Genomic DNA, 17,839 nt, shown 5'->3' with positions numbered 1-17,839 from the left:
CAACTAATCCTGTGCCGTCCAGTAATGTTTATGACAAAGCTGAAATCAAAAGTTCAAGCTATAATGATATTACATTATTTACATTTGTTTCAAAGTCAGGGTATTTCGTATTCCTTCTTAAAGAGGCGTTTGATTTGGTTTATAAATGTTAATGAATGCATTAACTATCAAACACCGGAAAAAGACTGTATGATTTGAATCTTGTGCTTTGTATGTTGGTATGTTTTATGTTTTTTCATTTATTAATAATCATAATCATATGATTAATAATAATAATAATAATAATAATAATAATAATTTATTCATAATGATCACTGAGATATACTGTGTTTCAGGTATCAGTGGAGAGGATCATGTGTTCATCAGTTCTGGTGAAAATGTGCGTCTGTCCTGTAATAATGCTCTTTCTGGCTGCAAATCTAAAACTACATGGAACTACTATAACAAATTCAGTCATTCAGCAGTTGAACTGATTGCTGGAGGGATAAAGAAGAAAGACACAGAGAAACATGAGAGACTGAGTCTGGAGTCTGACTGCTCTCTGAACATCAAGAACGTCACAGAAGAAGATTATGGATCTTACATCTGCAGACAATATGTGAATGACAGACACCAACCAGGATCTGATGCACGTGTTTATCTGCATATTCTTCATGGTAAGTTTATGATTATCTGGTCAATTTAAAAAGGGCAGATTCTCCCTTTAAACTCAGATGATGATTGAAAAGTCTGTGATTTGTGTCTTGTGTTCAGTTTCAGTGTCTCCATCATCATCTTCATCCTCACAGACTGAGATCAGTCCAGGCCGCTCTGTGACTCTCTCCTGTCAGTTGTATTCAGAAACTTTATACTCCTGTGATGATTGGGTCAGTTCTGAGGGAGTTGAGCTGTTGTGGGTGAATCAGGCTGGTGTTGATCTGAAGACAGACTCCAGATATCAGATATCATCATCATCAGATCAAGATCACTGTATCATCACTCTGACTACAACACTCCTGAATGAAGATGACAACAGAGAGTGGAGATGTCTTCTTGCTCACAGAAATCAAGTCAAGACCTCAGTCACATACACTGTCAAGTATTCAGGTGAGAAAACACTCTTTTCAGACAGATTTGTGAAAACTTTCATACACTGACTCTACTCTTCCTGATGGCTTCATACGTTTGGCAATTGTAAAATATTAGTGGTCAAAGTCATAAACTGCATGTAAAATCCTTATAATTCCCAATATTGACCTCCTATGGGTCATACTAGGCTAAAATAGACTCTTTTGATTTATGCAATATTTCATGTATGACCCATGAGGGAGGTCAATATTGGGAATTATAAGGATTTTTATGCAGTTTTAGGAATTCTAAGGCTTAATAATGTTGATTCAGGAAAGCTGAAGGTTTATGGGAAGCAGCTCACTGTGTTTCACTCTCATATAAACCAGGAATAAATGATACAGTAACATCTCTCTTCTCAACTACTGCCACTGTAAGCTGTGATGATTGAACACAAACTGCATGTCATGATCAATATGAAAATATGATGTTAATGTCCTGATGCGTCTGAACATTCATCTTCTGCAGCTCCAGTCGCTTCAACAACACTGACTCCAGTCAGAAGCTCAAACTCTGAGAAGACATCAAGCCGAACTACAGCAGCAGCTTCTACACAAGGTTCATGATCACATGATCACTGTCACACATCATCAGTCTCTCGCTTCAGTGGTTTGCACTGGCTCTCACAGACTCCTTTATCATCACACATATTATCTACAAAAAAAGCTCTTTAGTCAGATTTGTCAGTGAGTTTTGATACATATGACCGGTCTTGTACAGTCTGTTGTCTGATGCAAAATAATCATAATATACAGCTAGTGTAACTCACACCACTCACATGATAAATTAATAAAATCATAGTGAGGATTTATTAAACACAACTCTCTCTGAATCCAGGTGTGTATGAACATCATCCTCATTTGACCGACTCATGGAGTTTTTCTGATCCGCTCACTTTCCATGTTGTCAGTCAGTTCCCTTTCAAGGGAACTCCCGTTGCGTCGAGAATGACGCTATGGGGAACGCTTTGCGTGATGACGTCTTGAAGCACATGTAAAATCAGTCCAATGGTGTGGCGGAACGTCAGAGGCGGGTGACGTCACGTACCAGGAAGCTTTTTGAGTCTTCAGTCGCGCTCTGTGTTGAAATCTGTCCTTGTTATTTGGTGTTGTCTGTCTATATATATATATATTCAGTATGGCGAGCAAGCAGCAGTTTAGAGTGTGTGTCCATCCCTGCCCGCGTTATTTAACGGGAGGTGACACACACACTCTTTGTGTTGTTTGTTTGGGAGAGGAGCATGCCCAGTCAGCACTCGAGGGTGGTGACTGTGTGCATTGCTGTGCGCTTCCATTGCGTACGCTCCGATCCCGGTTGGCACGGTTCAATCCCGATCACGTTCCCCAGGGCTCTGGTCCCGCTGCTGCCGAGGCACAGCGTCGATCTCAGACCTGGGGTTCGCAAATGGATCTATCAGTGGATGTTGAGACGGGCTCTGCCTTATCTCAGCAACCTTCTGATAGATCCAGTGCCTCTCATCAGGGTGTGGAAGCACGCGCTGCGGTTTCTTCCCCCCCGATGGAGGCACCAATACTGCAATTGTCCAGCTCTGAGGAGTTGGACGTTGTTAGTGTTGAAGCTGAGTCTGAGGATTCGCCACCTCAGTCTCACGCTTTTGAGGAATTGCTCGATGTTGTCACGAGAGCAGTTCACAGACTATCTATTGAGTGGCCAGAGGATAGGCAGGACGTTCGCTCGAAAAGTAAGCTCGACGAACGCTTCCTGCCATCTCGTGCACAGCCTCAGAGAAAAAGCCTTCCGTTTTTCCCCGATCTCCACACCGAGGTGTCGAGATCGTGGGGGAAACCTATGTCTTACAGAGTTTACACAACACAAACTTCTCACTACTCTTCCATTCACAATTATAAAGAGTATGGTTATGGGGAGATGCCGAAGGTGGAAGAGACGCTCGCGAGCTATCTCTCTCCAGCGACGGCATCTTCCTTGAAGGCTCCCTCTCTTCCCTCTAAACCAGTAAAATTTACTTCATCGCTGGTTCATAAATCATATGCAGCCGCTGGTCAAGCTGCAGCGTGTCTGCATACGATGTCTATTATGCAGGCCTATCAGGCTGAATTATTGGGGGATTTAGAGGAGGGCGGGGGTATTGGTCCAGACACAGTGGCTGAACTACGCAGAGCCACGGATCTGTCTCTCAGGGCCACCAAGGAGACCGCTAAATCAATCGGGCGGTCTATGGCAGCCCTGGTGGCCACTGAGAGGCATCTGTGGCTCAATCTGAGCGATATAAAAGAAAAAGAAAAACATGTTCTCTTAGATGCTCCGGTCTCCACTGATGGTCTATTTGGTGATGTTGTGAACAGTGCGATAGCTAAATCACAAGAGGCCTCTAAACAGGCAGTTGCACTCCAAAGACTTCTCCCCCGCCGTTCATTCTATGAGGCTGCTGAGCGGGAGCAGCCTCACTCCTCTAAAAAGAGCGCTAGCCATCGTGCCACTCAAAAACAGAGTGTGTCCTCTCGTGCTCCCCCACAAAAATCTCGGGGACACGGAGGGCGCTCTCAAACCCAGCAGCCCTCGAGGGGTAGAACGGATCTGCGGACCGTTATTACCGCCAAGAAGGCTGCTGGGAAAAAGTCCTGACGTCCGAGGGCTCAGGACAAATGAGGGTAGTCCCCCCCGAAGCAGAGCGGTTAACACCTCTTTTTACGGTGCCCGTCTCTCTTCGGTACCCTCAGGGGACCGTTCTGCCAACCCTGCCGCCTCAGGTGTTACAGGGCGCAGCGGTCTCCGGCGAGCACATATCTCAAGGACCACCCGGAAACGTAGTGGCCTCGGGATGCCCGCCCCCTCCGAGGAGGGTGTTAGAGCAGTCTGTTCGGTCGTTCCCTGCCGGTGCGCCGTTACAGGGCGACGAATTGACTACTCAACAACAACGAAATCCAGAAACCAGTCTCGAGAGGCTGGTACCTCTAGTAGAATCTTTGACAGCGTGGAAGCTACTGTCGAATGTTTCTCGTTGGGTCCTGCAGACCGTGGAAAAAGGGTATCAGATACAATTCAAAAAACGCCCACCTCGGTTTATGGGGGTCCTGCCCACAGTGGTGGGCCCCGAGCAGGTTCTGGTTATGGAACAGGAAGTAAACACTCTGTTAGAGAAAGGGGCCATAGAATATGTACCTCCCTCCAACAGGGAAACCGGGTTTTACAGCCGGTATTTCATAGTTCCGAAAAAGGACGGGGGATTGCGTCCCATTTTAGATCTTCGAGTTCTGAACGAGTCAGTCATGCAGCTCAAGTTCAAAATGTTAACATTGAGACAGATCGTGCCACAGATCAGGTCCGAGGACTGGTTTGTCACGATAGACCTCAAGGACGCATATTTCCATATTTCCATCCGTCCGTGTCATTGGAAGTTCCTGAGGTTTGCTTTCGGGGGCAAAGCATACCAATATCGTGTTCTTCCATTCGGCCTAGCTTTATCACCCCGCACTTTCACCAAATGCATGGATGCAGCTCTGGCGCCGCTGCGCCTCCAGGGTATTCGCATCATGAACTACATCGACGATTGGTTGATTTTAGCTCAGTCGCATCAGTTGGCGGTTCAACATCGAGATGTTGTTCTCGCCCACATGAAAGAGCTGGGGTTACGGCTGAACGCCAAGAAGAGTGTGCTTTCTCCACTCCAGAGGACCACTTTTTTAGGCGTGGTTTGGGACTCAGTGTCGATGCAGGCGCGCCTGTCACCGCCACGTATAGAGTCCATCCTTGCAGCTGTGAAAAGTGTAAAGCTAGGCCAGCTACTCACTGTCAAACAGTTCCAGAGACTGTTGGGTCTCATGGCACATGAGGCCCCTGCAGTGGTGGCTCAGGACCAGGGGGTTTTCCCCGAGGGGCAACCCATTTCGCACAATCAGGGTCACGCGGCGATGCTTACGTGCCCTGGTTATGTGGAAGAAACCTTGGTTCCTGTCCCAGGGCCCAGTGTTGGGAGCTCCTTGTCGTCGCAAACTGCTAACGACGGATGCTTCCCTCACGGGTTGGGGAGCGATCCTGGAGGGTCGCTCATCTCAAGGTCTGTGGGAAGACCATCATCGTTCCTGGCATATCAATCGCCTAGAGATGTTAGCTGTCTTCCGGGCTCTGAGGAGCTTTATCACAGATCTCAGGGGACACCATGTGTTAGTACACACGGACAACACGTCGGTAGTCGCCTATATCAACCACCAAGGGGGTTTGCGCTCGCGCCCGTTATCCAACTTGGCACGCCATATCCTCTTGTGGTCCCAGGGGAAGTTACTGTCACTCAGGGCAGCTTACATCCCCGGGGTCCAGAATATAGGAGCAGACACTCTGTCGAGGCAGGGGCCGAGGCCCGGGGAATGGAGGCTCCACCCCGAGGTGGTGGAGCTGATATGGAGGGAGTTCGGCCAAGCACAAGTGGATCTGTTTGCGTCTCGAGAGACGTCTCACTGTCCACTTTGGTTCTCCCTCACGCATCCAGCTCCTCTTGGACTGGATGCTATGGTTCAGACGTGGCCGAGGCTACGTCTGTACGCCTTTCCCCCAGTTGCTCTGCTCCCGGGAGTTCTGGAGAGAGTTCGCAGGGACCGGGTTTGCCTGCTTCTTATAGCCCCGCGCTGGCCGGGCAGAGTATGGTTTCCCGATCTGGTCTCCCTCCTCGACGGGCATCCTCTGGAGTTACCCGTCAGGAGAGACCTTCTGTCCCAGGCAGGGGGCTCAATATTTCACCCCCGCCCAGAACTGTGGAACCTGTGGGCTTGGCCTCTGAGGGGGCCCAGCTCATAGAGTCAGGTCTCTCAACTGAGGTTGTTGAGACCATTCTACAGTCCAGAGCTCCCTCCACGAGGAAACTTTATGCCCTGAAGTGGAGAGTCTTCACTTCTTGGTGTAGTGACCGTCGGTTGGACCCAGTTAACTGCCCAATTGGTACAGTGCTGGAGTTCCTGCAGGACCGGTTCACAGCAGGTCTAACCCCGTCCACTTTAAAGGTTTATGTGGCGGCCATAGGTGCTTACCACATTCCTTTGGGTGGAATGTCTGTGGGGAAAGACCCTTTGGTATCTCGTTTCCTTCGTGGCACTTGGAGGCTGAGGCCTGCAGTTCGCTCTAGGGTGCCACCATGGGACTTGTCCATTGCGTTACAAGGCTTGTCCCTGGCCCCCTTTGAGCCTATTGAGGAGGTTCCTGAGAAGTTTTTAACGCTGAAAGCTCTTTTCCTTCTTGCTATTTCCTCTCTCAAGAGAATAGGGGATCTCCAAGCGTTGTCGGTTGCTCCGTCATGCTTGGAGTTTGCTCCGGGTATGATCAAAGCATTTCTTCATCCGAGACCGGGCTATATCCCCAAGGTCCCCACTAATGTGGTCAGACCTATTGTTCTGCAGGCCTTCTGTCCTCCTCCCTTTCAAAATGCGGACCAGGAGGCTAATAATTTGCTTTGCCCTGTGCGGGCGTTAGACGCATATGTCCACAGAGCTGCCCTGTGGCGAAAAAGTGATCAATTATTTGTGTGCTTTGGGTCCCCTAACAGAGGAGGTCCAGTGTCTAAGCAAAGGATGAGTAAGTGGGTGGTCGAGGCTATCTCACTTGCTTATGAGGCGGCTGGGCAGCCTTCTCCTTTGGCTGTCCGGTCGCACTCGACGAGGAGTATGGCGGCCTCTAAGGCCCTTATTTCAGGAGTTTCTTTACAGGACGTCTGTGATGCGGCAGGCTGGTCCTCACCGCACACTTTCGTCAGGTTTTACTCTCTGGATCTAGACTCTGCTCCAGGGTCTCATGTTTTGTCTTCCTAGTGCTGCTCTCCAGATTACACACAGGACAGACATTCGTAGCTATGGAGGCATTGGTATAGACGTTCCCCATAGCGTCATTCTCGACGCAACGGGAGTTCCCTTGAAAGGGAACGCCTCGGTTACGACTGTAACCTCGGTTCCCTGAAGAGGGAACGAGCGTTGCGTCGCCTTGCCATATCTCCTTCATGCCTGTCAGCTCGACTTCAGACTTTTACGAAGCTTTCGTTTTCTGTTTCGGGCCGGCTTTTATAGCTTCCTGGTACGTGACGTCACCCGCCTCTGACGTTCCGCCACACCATTGGACTGATTTTACATGTGCTTCAAGACGTCATCACGCAAAGCGTTCCCCATAGCGTCATTCTCGACGCAACGCTCGTTCCCTCTTCAGGGAACCGAGGTTACAGTCGTAACCGAGGCGTTTTTGTTTTGGTCTGTGTGACTCCGCCCACTGCCAGTTCAGCCAATAGTATTTCCACACCCCGGGATGCTATGGGATTAATATCCTGCCATGATTCAAAACTGAAAATAAAGTTCTGAAAGGTTGAAACTAAGTGTTCGAAAACTCAAAATCTTATAAAAAAAGTTTTGCAAGATCGAAAAATAAGTTTTGCAAGCTTGCAAAATGTAAAAAAAATAAAAAATATCTCTGCAAACATTATGTTGTTTTTGAGATTTCCTTCTTCAGAACTGCAAAAAAAAATTACGATGTTGCGCAAACAATTTTTCAGAGTTTCAAATTTGTCAGTGTTCTCCCACTGTGTTAGTTTGTTTTCCAGGTTTGAAACCTTGTAAATGGTGATCTGAAAACTGGTGTGCGAATGTGTGAAAAAAAGTTTTGAAACTCTGAAAATAGAGTTTTGCAGGCTTGCAAAGTGGTAAAAAAAATAAAAATCTCTGCAAACATAATATTGTGTTTGAGTTTTCCTTCTTCAGAAGTGCAACACTCTTTTTTACGGTGTTGTGCAATCATTTTTTCAGAGTTTCGAATTTGTCACTGTTCTCCCAGTGTATAGTTTGTTTTCCAGATTTGAAACCTTGTAAATGGTGATCTGAAAACTGGTGTGCGAATAGGTGAAAAAAAGTTTTGAAACTCTGAAAACTGAGGTTCGAAAGGGCACAACTTATTACATTACATTTGCACTCCTATTGCAGACTATTTTTTCAGAGCTGAGTTTACAACACCCACTTTGCGGAGATACAGCCACACAGTTGCGAGCTTGCGACTCACGTGATTTGTGGCAGCGTTGTCACGCAGCTCTGCTCTGAAACTCTGAAACTCAGACTGAGCGAAAATGAAGCTTCGCAACTTCGCAACTTAAAAAAAAGCCTGGAGGGAGGGCCTTCTGCTATTGGCCAATGCTTTGCTGTCTGCTGACGTACAGTCCAATCACAAGTCGTATTTACTGGAAAGGTGGGATTGACCGACTGCTCCGCCAATGACGAAATTCTCACTCTCGAAATTCTCATGCTCACTCGCCTCACACACAGTCTATGCTCACACAGCGAGCGACTTACTTTCCTCAGCTGGCGACTTACTTTCCTCAGCTGGCGACTCACTCTCCTCACACAGCGAGCGACTTACTTTCCTCAGCTGGCGACTCACTTTCCTCACACAGCGAGCGACTCACTCTCCTCACACAGCGAGCGACTCACTCTCCTCACACAGCGAGCGACTTACTTTCCTCAGCTGGCGACTCACTCTCCTCACACAGCGAGCGACTTACTTTCCTCAGCTGGCAACTCACTCTCCTCACACAGCGAGCGACTTACTTTCCTCAGCTGGCGACTCACTCTCCTCACACAGCGAGCGACTCACTTTCCTCAGCTGGCAAATCATTCTCCTCACACAGCGAGCGACTCAGTCATGTACATTGGCCTAATATTATAATAAAATCTCAAGTACTGTATTGGTGCAATAACTAACTTAAGTAAACTGTTCAATTGTTGTGTTGTAAAAGTCATTTATTCTGAACCAATAATCTTAAATTGATTCTCATTGCATTTTTTTAAACATTTATAAAGGCAATTTCCCCCTAACTGTCATCTTTCAAGTCAAATTCTATACATTTTAAGTCACTATATTAGCCTACTTTTACCAATCAAATTGACTAGTATCAACAAAAAAAAAAAATTGTTCCCACTGCAGAGAAAACAGAATCTGCATCAGAGGTGGCATTTATAAAAAGTTTAATATGCAAAACAAGCATAAAAAAAAAAAAAAAAAACCCTCAAATATTCAACATGAATGCATGGGGCAAAAATATAAAAATATTTAGTGTATATTATGTGTATTTTATGTTTGTTTAAGGACTGCTGCTGGCCAATAAAAAAGCCAATAAAACTTATGAATACAATTGTAGTTAAAAAACAAATAATAATCATAAAACATAATGGGGCATTCATGTTGAATATTCTTTTGAATGGTGTTATCAAATAATAATCTGTTATAATCTGATTGTAATTTATAGGCCTACAGTTAACTAATGTGATCTTTACAAAAACATAATGGTGTATGTAATTTTGAAATGTGTTTTACCTATTTTGATACCAATGTGAATCAGCAAAAATGGAAACGTCACTTTTTCAGAATATTCTATTTTAAAGATACTTTTTAAAAAGCCGTGCATCCTGTTAGCGTATCCTGTGCGCTTTCGTCATTGGCGGAGCAGGCGGTCAATCCCACCTTTCCAGTAAATACGACTTGTGATTGGACTGTACGTCAGCAGACAGCAAAGCATTGGCCAATAGCAGAAGGCCCTCCCTCCAGGCTTTTTTTAAGTTGCGAAGTTGCGAAGCTTCATTTTCGCTCAGTCTGAGTTTCAGAGTTTCAGAGCAGAGCTGCGTGACAACGCTGCCACAAATCACGTGAGTCGCAAGCTCGCAACTGTGAGGGCGTATCTCCGCAAAGTGGGTGTTGTAAACTCAGCTCTGAAAAAATAGTCTGCAATAGGAGTGCAAATGTAATGTAATGTAATAAGTTGTGCCCTTTCGAACCTCAGTTTTCAGAGTTTCAAAACTTTTTTTCACCTATTCGCACACCAGTTTTCAGATCACCATTTACAAGGTAAATCTTGAATTCTCAAATCTGGAAAACAAACTATACACTGGGAGAAAAGTGACAAATTCGAAACTCTGAAAAAATGATTGCACAACACCATAAAAAAAGAGTGTTGCACTTCTGAAGAAGGAAAACTCAAACACAATATTATGTTTGCAGAGATTTAATTTTTTTTACCACTTTGCAAGCCTGCAAAACTCTATTTTCAGAGTTTCAAAACTTTTTTTCACACATTCGCACACCAGTTTTCAGATCACCATTTACAAGGTTTCAAACCTGGAAAACAAACTAATACAGTGGGAGAACACTGACAAATTTGAAACTCTGAAAAATTGTTTGCGCAACATCGTAAAAAAATGTTGCAGTTCTGAAGAAGGAAATCTCAAAAACAACATAATGTTTGCAGAGATATTTTTTATTTTTTTTACATTTTGCAAGCTTGCAAAACTTATTTTTCGATCTTGCAAAACTTTTTTTTGTAAGATTTTGAGTTTTCGAACACTTAGTTTCAACCTTTCAGAACTTTATTTTCAGTTTTGAATCATGGCAGGATATTAATCCCATAGGATGCCAGATAGCAGGAAACACAGTGTATTGTAGCCTTGGAAACGGGCAAACAAACTAGGTCAGAGATCTCAGATTCTACCCAACCTAAAAAGCCTCAGTATCCATCTAAAAATCTCTATGAACAAGAGCATATTAAAACACGGACATGGCGCAGCACAAAGTGAAATTGATGTGGACAGCAGAGATGGAGGATCAGCTTGTTGATTTGTGGCAACAGCACAAATGTTTATACAACGTGTCGAGTAAAACCTTTCCAAAAACGTCCGCCATGCTTATTCTGAGGTCTCGCGAGATTTCCTGTGTTCACAGTCACTTTCTAATTCCATTCTCTTGTATATCACCAACAATCATAAACATGAAAACTAATACCGTAATGTAAAAAGTAACTGTCATTAAATGTCAGACACATCATTCTCATCCAGACAATCCTAAACAATCATGTCACATTCATTTAGTGAACATATGAGGTACAGTCTGTTAGTGTACAGATGGCTTTCAATACATATCAATTTCTATAAAAATCATCATCACAAGCATCAATTTACATGATAAATACGGATAATTATGCTATTAAATGTGCCATTTTTATGTATTTGGTTAAACACAGTAATATAGTCCTGCTGAATGTGTCTCTCTATACTCTCTCTCTCTCTCTCAGGGATTGTGGTTGTGATTGTTGTTGCCGCTTCATTCGCTCTTCTCCTTCTGGCTCTTATTCTCTGGGTGATTCGTAAAAAAAGAGCAGGTGAGTTTTTCATATTTTGTAACAACAGACAAAAACATCTAAAATAAATATGTAATTTAGACAAATTTATTTCTCTAAAAGTGAAGAGATATCAACGAGTTAACAAAAATAATGTTTCTATTCTACAGCACTAGATTCTTCTAGACTCTTTTAAAAACTGATTGTCATCTGCATTAGAGACTGTGTGTGTGTTTGATCATAAACTTTCCCGTGACATTGTGTTTCAGGCAACAGAAGAGGGACTGGTGACTCTTTGGTAAGTATTGCAGGTTGATCCATGAGTTATTAATGTTCATAAGGACTGACCCTGAAATATGACACTCTTATTACTCAGATTATAAAATGTCAGGGTTCTCAGCAGACAGTTCTGTCAGTCTTGTCTTAGTTTAATCTGTCTTTGTTTGTGTTGTGTTTGAGCACATGGCTCTGTCTTTATTTGTGTTGGCCATGTGTTCCTCTTGTCCCGCCTCCTTGTTAACAGTGACCACGCCCTCTTGTTTAGTCGTTGATGAGTTTACACGACACAGTAAAAAAATGTATGCGTTTTGCCTGTTCGTTTACACGACAACTGTGTTCCTGAAAACGCAAAGTTTTGAAAAACACGTCTGAATGCAATGTTAGTTTCACTTCTGTCTGCTGAGATTCCTTCGTCTGATCGAGTTTTGAGGGCAGCACAGATCTATCCTTCACTGCCTTTGATATCCCACAATCCTGTGCTTTCCATTCTGTGACAGTTGAGCTAGAAAAATAAAGATGGCGTCGGAAAGTTGCGGCTGTTTGTGTGTAAATGTACATTTTTGATCAACGTTTTCCACTTGTGATGTCATTTATAGCGAGAAATTACTATTGGTGTCATTAAATATTCACTTAGTTTTCACCAGAACTCGCTCTATTTTCCCTCATGTTTTGCCAGTTCATTGTAATTGAGGGGCTGTTCACACCGTTTTCAACCAAAAACGTAAAACCTTTTATGTGTTTGGGCCTTTCATTTACATGACAACTGCGTTTTAGGTGCCTGAAAAGTTTTGAAAACGGGTTTCAAAGTGCAAGTTTTTGAAAACGCTCTCCGTGTAAACGACAAAACCGTGAATCTGTGAAGATGATGAGGTCATGCACATGCGTATTACGTGTTCAGTCTATAGTGTTTCATCGCCATCTAGTGGCTTGATTTTTCCATATTTCCATTGATGTTTAGGAGCAGACCGATGATGTGACTTATACTGAAGTCGCTGCGTTCAGTAAAAAACGAAGCAAAAAGAACAAGGTGAGCGAACACTTCCTTGATGTTGTCCAGCTTCTCTCAACATGAGTTTGTATATTTTCCTCTTATATGCAGTTCTTCTTGATTTGTGTGATTATATGCAGTTCTTCATGAATTGAGCTCAAACAACATGCTGTAATAATTGTGGGTTGAAACAACTGTGATGTTCATTCAGGTTCGCTGTGATGATAAAGTGACTTATGCTTCCATCAGAGGAGCAAAAGCTGGAGCTCAGGAGAACTGCAGTCAACTTTATGCCTCTGTGAACAAGAATGGGTTCATTCATTGTTAATACTTTCAATGTCTTTTACATTTTAACAAACAAATTGTAATGAATTGTTGTCTTTTGTCCTCTTTGTGTTCTGGCTTTGAGTTCTAGCGCTTCCAGAACTGTTTTAATAACCTTTGGTCTAGTTTTAATTTAGCAATGTGAAACTAGTGTGACTACGTATTTTCAGTAGTATTTTCAGAGCGGTGAACTCACTGTTGAGGTTTGGAAACATGTTTCTGCTGAGTGTGAGAACTCTGTTAGTTTAACCACACATGTTATTAGAGAAACATTTAAAGAAAGAAGAGGAACTGACATCTTAACTCACACAGAACTGATCATCTCTGAACCCAGTTTGGACTGAACCTGCTAAAACAAAAATAACTTATTTAATGGATAAATACAAGTATTTGTCTGGTACCTTTTATTGGATGCTGAATAAGACAAAACATTTTAAAATATACGTATTATTTAGTCCCATAAGTACATAAAAAGAGTTATTTGTACATTATGGCATTAATAACCTTATTAATATTGCAAGAGTTGTCATTGCAAGAGTAAGACATGTTGACATGATGGGTGGTGATGGCGCAGTGGATAAGACACATGCCTTTGGTGTGAGAGACCCGGGTTCGAATCCACTGTGAGACACCAATGTGTCCCTGAGCAAGACACTTAACCCCTAGTTGCTCCAGAGGCGTGCGACCTCTGACATGTATAGCAATTGTAAGTCGCTTTGGATAAAAGCGTCAGCTAAATGTAAATGTAAATGTTGTCATTCCTTAAAACCATGTTAAGGAATACATAAAGGATCTACAATATATGGAAGTTCATTTTCTCTTGTTTTGTCTTATTCAGCATCCAATAAAAGGTACCAGACAAATACTTGTATTTATCCATTAAATAAGTTATTTTTGTTTTAGCAGGTTCAGTCCAAACTGGGTTCAGAGATGATCAGTTCTGTGTGGGTTAAGATGTCAGTTCCTCTTCTTTCTTTATTCTTTAACCACACGTGTTTATCTAATAAATTAATAAACTCTTCCAAACCTCAACAGTGAGTTCACCGCGCTGAAAATACTCCTGAAAATATGTAGTCACACTTTCACATTGCTAAATTAAAACTAAAGACCAAAGGTTATTAAAATAGTTCTGAAAGCGCTAGAATTCAAAGCCAGAACACAAAGAGGACAAAAGACAACAATTAGGCAGAAACGTATGTGTATTAGTTTAACCATACTGGTTTTAGATCTTCTTTTCCAGGTCTAGAAAATCCCATTTTTAAATTTAGGCTATCTTGTATATCCAGGTTTCCAAGATGGTTTCCAAAACAATTTAAAAAATCGTTGAATTTTGTTGTTTTAGCTTATTTTAATGTTAGGTTTTTTTTCTTCATACATAATATTTTGTACCGTTTTGATGCTGGCAATATATGTTTTACATGTCAACGTCTGTGCTTTTGTAATTTGGAAGCCCTAAAGAACCACTGAAAAAGACAATTGAAATGTAAAATATCTACTGAAATGTACAGTATGTGTAATAAGCAAAGCTTCTGCCTACTCCTTTTGGGTCACTGCAAGTTGTTTTGATCACATAGATTATATGATTATATGTAAGGACACAAAAGTGGATATTGGCAATTGAGAAAGAGTGTAACGTATCATATTACTCTGAGAACATTACACCCGTGGGAGGGGAACGTAATCGGCGACCGGTATAGCTTAGCTTACAGAAATATAATATATAAAACTGATATTTGACTAAGTAACAAAGTGTTTACTGCACACATAGTGTATCTTTAGTGCATACTGAGTGTCAGGATCCCACAATTAACCCATTCTTCCAGCGGATGCTTCACGTCTTATTGTCTTATTGCCTGTATCCACTGTGGCATCATGAGAGGTAGAGGATCACTAAAGTGATTCCAAGTCACTGGTTTCTTTTTAATAATCAACTCAAAACTCCAACACTTTTTAACCAAAACACTTTCCCAGCTTCTCTTTATGCTCTCTAAAAACTTATTTCTGTGTTCTTTAGCTTGTTCCGTCAGGGAAAATTAAGGTTGATTATGTCCCTATCAACACATGACCAACATAACCTGACTGTATTTTCTTTCAGCTTTTCTTGACAAATGTGTGTTAAAAATCTTGATCTATTAATAAATAAAGATCTATTACAAATGTACACATACAGAGTATTTGTGTGACTCCATTCACACAACACATACAGAACTTTTCTGAGGATTACACCGATCGGCTTTTTGGTGTTAAAAACATGGGGGTAACATCAGTCCATGAATTTGTCATGCCCCTTACGACATCCATTTCATTTTTGAGATTTGTTACACGTTTGGTATCCCGAGCACAATCGTTTTTCATATCACACGCAACATCGATGATCCTGTACATCAAGCCAACCATCTGGCCTCTGAAATGATCTTTAAACATACAATCTATCGTAGCTCTTAAACGACACTCATTGCCCGTGGCGCACTCACACACCTGTGGCTGCTTGTGCCCAGCATCGCCAGAACTCAACGGGCAGTCGCTCTCCATCAGGTTTTGTGTGAATTGTTCGCAATAAGTTCTGTAACAAACATTTAGAAAGGATGGGATGTATTTAATTTTGCGCATGCTTTAAGTTAATTTTACTAAATATTAAGATGTTAAAGTTCAGTTATAGACCTTCTTAGTGCTGCGTTCGATACTATAGATCATACAATACTCTTAGATCGACTACAAAATTATACTGGTGTTCAAGGACAAGCATTAAGCTGGTTCAGATCATACTTATCAGACCGCTACCATTTTGTCTATTTGAATGGAGAAAAATCGATCATAACTCCAGTAAACTATGGAGTGCCGCAGGGATCTGTGTTAGGCCCTGTATTATTCTCAATATATATGCTGCCACTTGGAAATATTATAAGGAAACATGGAATTAGTTTCCATTGTTATGCTGATGACACTCAAATCTACATTTCATCACGGCCGGATGAAAACGCTAAATTATCCAAATTGACAGAGTGTGTTAAAGATATAAAAGATTGGATGACGCGTAATTTTCTTTTATTAAATCCAGACAAGACAGAGGTAATACTTATCGGTTCAAAAAAACGCCCACAAAACCTCTTACAATACAACTTTAACATCGTAGGATGTCCTGTTACTTTATCCTCTACAGTAAAAGACCTGGGTGTTATACTAGATTGCAACCTGTCTTTTGAAAATCATATTTCATATGTTACAAAAACAGCCTTTTTCCACCTTAGAAACATTGCTAAGCTACGTAATATGCTATCAGTTTCTGATGCAGAAAAGTTAGTTCATGCATTCATGACCTCGAGACTAGATTACTGTAATGATTTATTAGCTGGTTGTCCTGCATCCTCAATAAACAAGCTACAGTTAGTCCAAAATGCAGCCGCTAGAGTTCTTACTAGATCAAGAAAATATGATCATATAACACCGATTTTATCATCACTGCATTGGTTACCTATAAAGTTCCGTATTATTTACAAGGTAATGCTACTGACTTATAAAGCCCTGAACGGCTTAGCTCCAGTCTATTTAACAGATCTTCTATCGCCCTATAATCCATCGCGCTCTTTAAGATCACTAAATTCGAGGCTTTTGGTCATACCTAGGATATCCAGATCAACCAAAGGAGGGAGATCATTTTCACATTTAGCTCCAAAACTCTGGAATAGCCTTCCTGATACTGTTCGTTGCTCAGACTCGCTCTCCCAGTTTAAAACTAGATTAAAGACGCATCTTTTCGGCCAGGCATTCATATAATATTTTTAATCTTACAGTTCAAACTACAATCCGGCCTCTAGTTCATAAATGCCAGAGGAGAACTGGCCCCCGACTGAGCCTGGGTTCTCCCAAGGTTTTTTTTTCTCCATTAGGTCGCCTGATGGAGTTTTAGGACACCATTAGGTCACTTGATGGAGTTTTTCGGTTCCTTGCCACTGTTGCCTTTGGCTTGCTCAGTTGGGGATATTTTGGGGATATTTAATTTTATTTTATCAATCAATAAATTCCACTAGAGACTGAGAAGTGCTGAATTTTAGCTCTCAATGAAGATCATTGGGAAGCGTTTAGAATGTCGGAGTGTGAAAGTGTTTGATGATGTCATTTTGTGGAACAGTTGTTCATCTCATCTGTTCTTTTTGTCGTTTTGTAGTTCCTGTCTTTCTGAATGTCATGTTGTTGTTGTTGTTGTTGTTGTTGTTGTAGTAAATAAAAAAAAAAAATAAATAAAAAAAAAAAAAAAAATAAATAAATAAATAAATTCCACTAGAAACAAACCTTGTTGTATTATTTTAATTTAATACTGTGAAGCTGCTTTGATACAATCTGTATTGTGAAAAGCGCTATACAAATATACTTGACTTGACTTGACCTTCAGCGCATTCAAATGTATTGAGTTAAAATTAAAACGTGATATCAATATTGTGTAAAACAAGTCATTACCGAATTCAGGGGTGTTTAATAACTTCAGTAGTTATTGAGCACCAGCTGATTTAATTCTTTCTTCAAACAAAGAGACAAAAATAATTTTCTGATAAATCATTGGACACTGATGCACTGTGTTTTGTTGTATGCACAGATTTTGAGGGTCACTTATAGAAAGATGTGTCCTTGTCTTTGTTTCATGGCATTTTGAATTTAATAACATACATTTCAACATACAAAACGCACATTCGCAACTCTTGTAAATGTTTTCTTTTCCTGTAGATTAGGTGGTGCAGGCAACAGAAATTTCTACCAGCTGCCGACATTCTAGGAAGACTAGGAAGTTCTAGGAAGTTTTTCAAAGTGTAAGGAAAATAGACACACTACAATAGATTGATCATGGTAATGTTAAAAATTGGTAAACAATTTCAAAAACAGTGCGTTTCAGAAGAAATGCAAACAAAATCAAAGATGCATAAAAAACAAAGGTGTCCGAAATGTTACGTGCTAATATTTTGGTCTTGTTTCAGAGTCGGTATGCTCCGGGTAAACTTTGTGACTTGTGTGAACTTTGATGAGGCCGAGAAGAATAGCACTGTTAA

At 41.8% G+C, this 17,839-nt stretch overlaps 1 protein-coding gene across 1 annotated transcript in view; it reads left to right on the top strand.

The window, feature by feature from the left end:
* Positions 1-14,865, top strand: part of LOC311081974 (uncharacterized protein) — a gene marked incomplete at its 3' end in the record, with an annotated part of 102,380 nt that extends 87,515 nt beyond the window's left edge. The window contains exons 2-8 of the mRNA XM_084112716.1: positions 336-656; positions 760-1,086; positions 11,165-11,251; positions 11,479-11,507; positions 12,447-12,515; positions 12,688-12,774; positions 14,815-14,865. Of these exons, the coding sequence (XP_083968842.1) occupies positions 336-656; positions 760-1,086; positions 11,165-11,251; positions 11,479-11,507; positions 12,447-12,515; positions 12,688-12,774; positions 14,815-14,865 (971 nt within the window). The remainder of the gene's footprint in view (positions 1-335; positions 657-759; positions 1,087-11,164; positions 11,252-11,478; positions 11,508-12,446; positions 12,516-12,687; positions 12,775-14,814) is intronic.
* Positions 14,866-17,839: the final 2,974 nt, after the last annotated feature.

This window comes from Abramis brama (assembly GCF_963993115.1).
Source record: "Abramis brama genome assembly, chromosome: 1".
Lineage (NCBI taxonomy): Eukaryota > Metazoa > Chordata > Actinopteri > Cypriniformes > Leuciscidae > Abramis > Abramis brama.
Note: the sequence above shows the minus strand (reverse complement) of the source record. Positions and strands in the feature narration are given on the sequence as shown.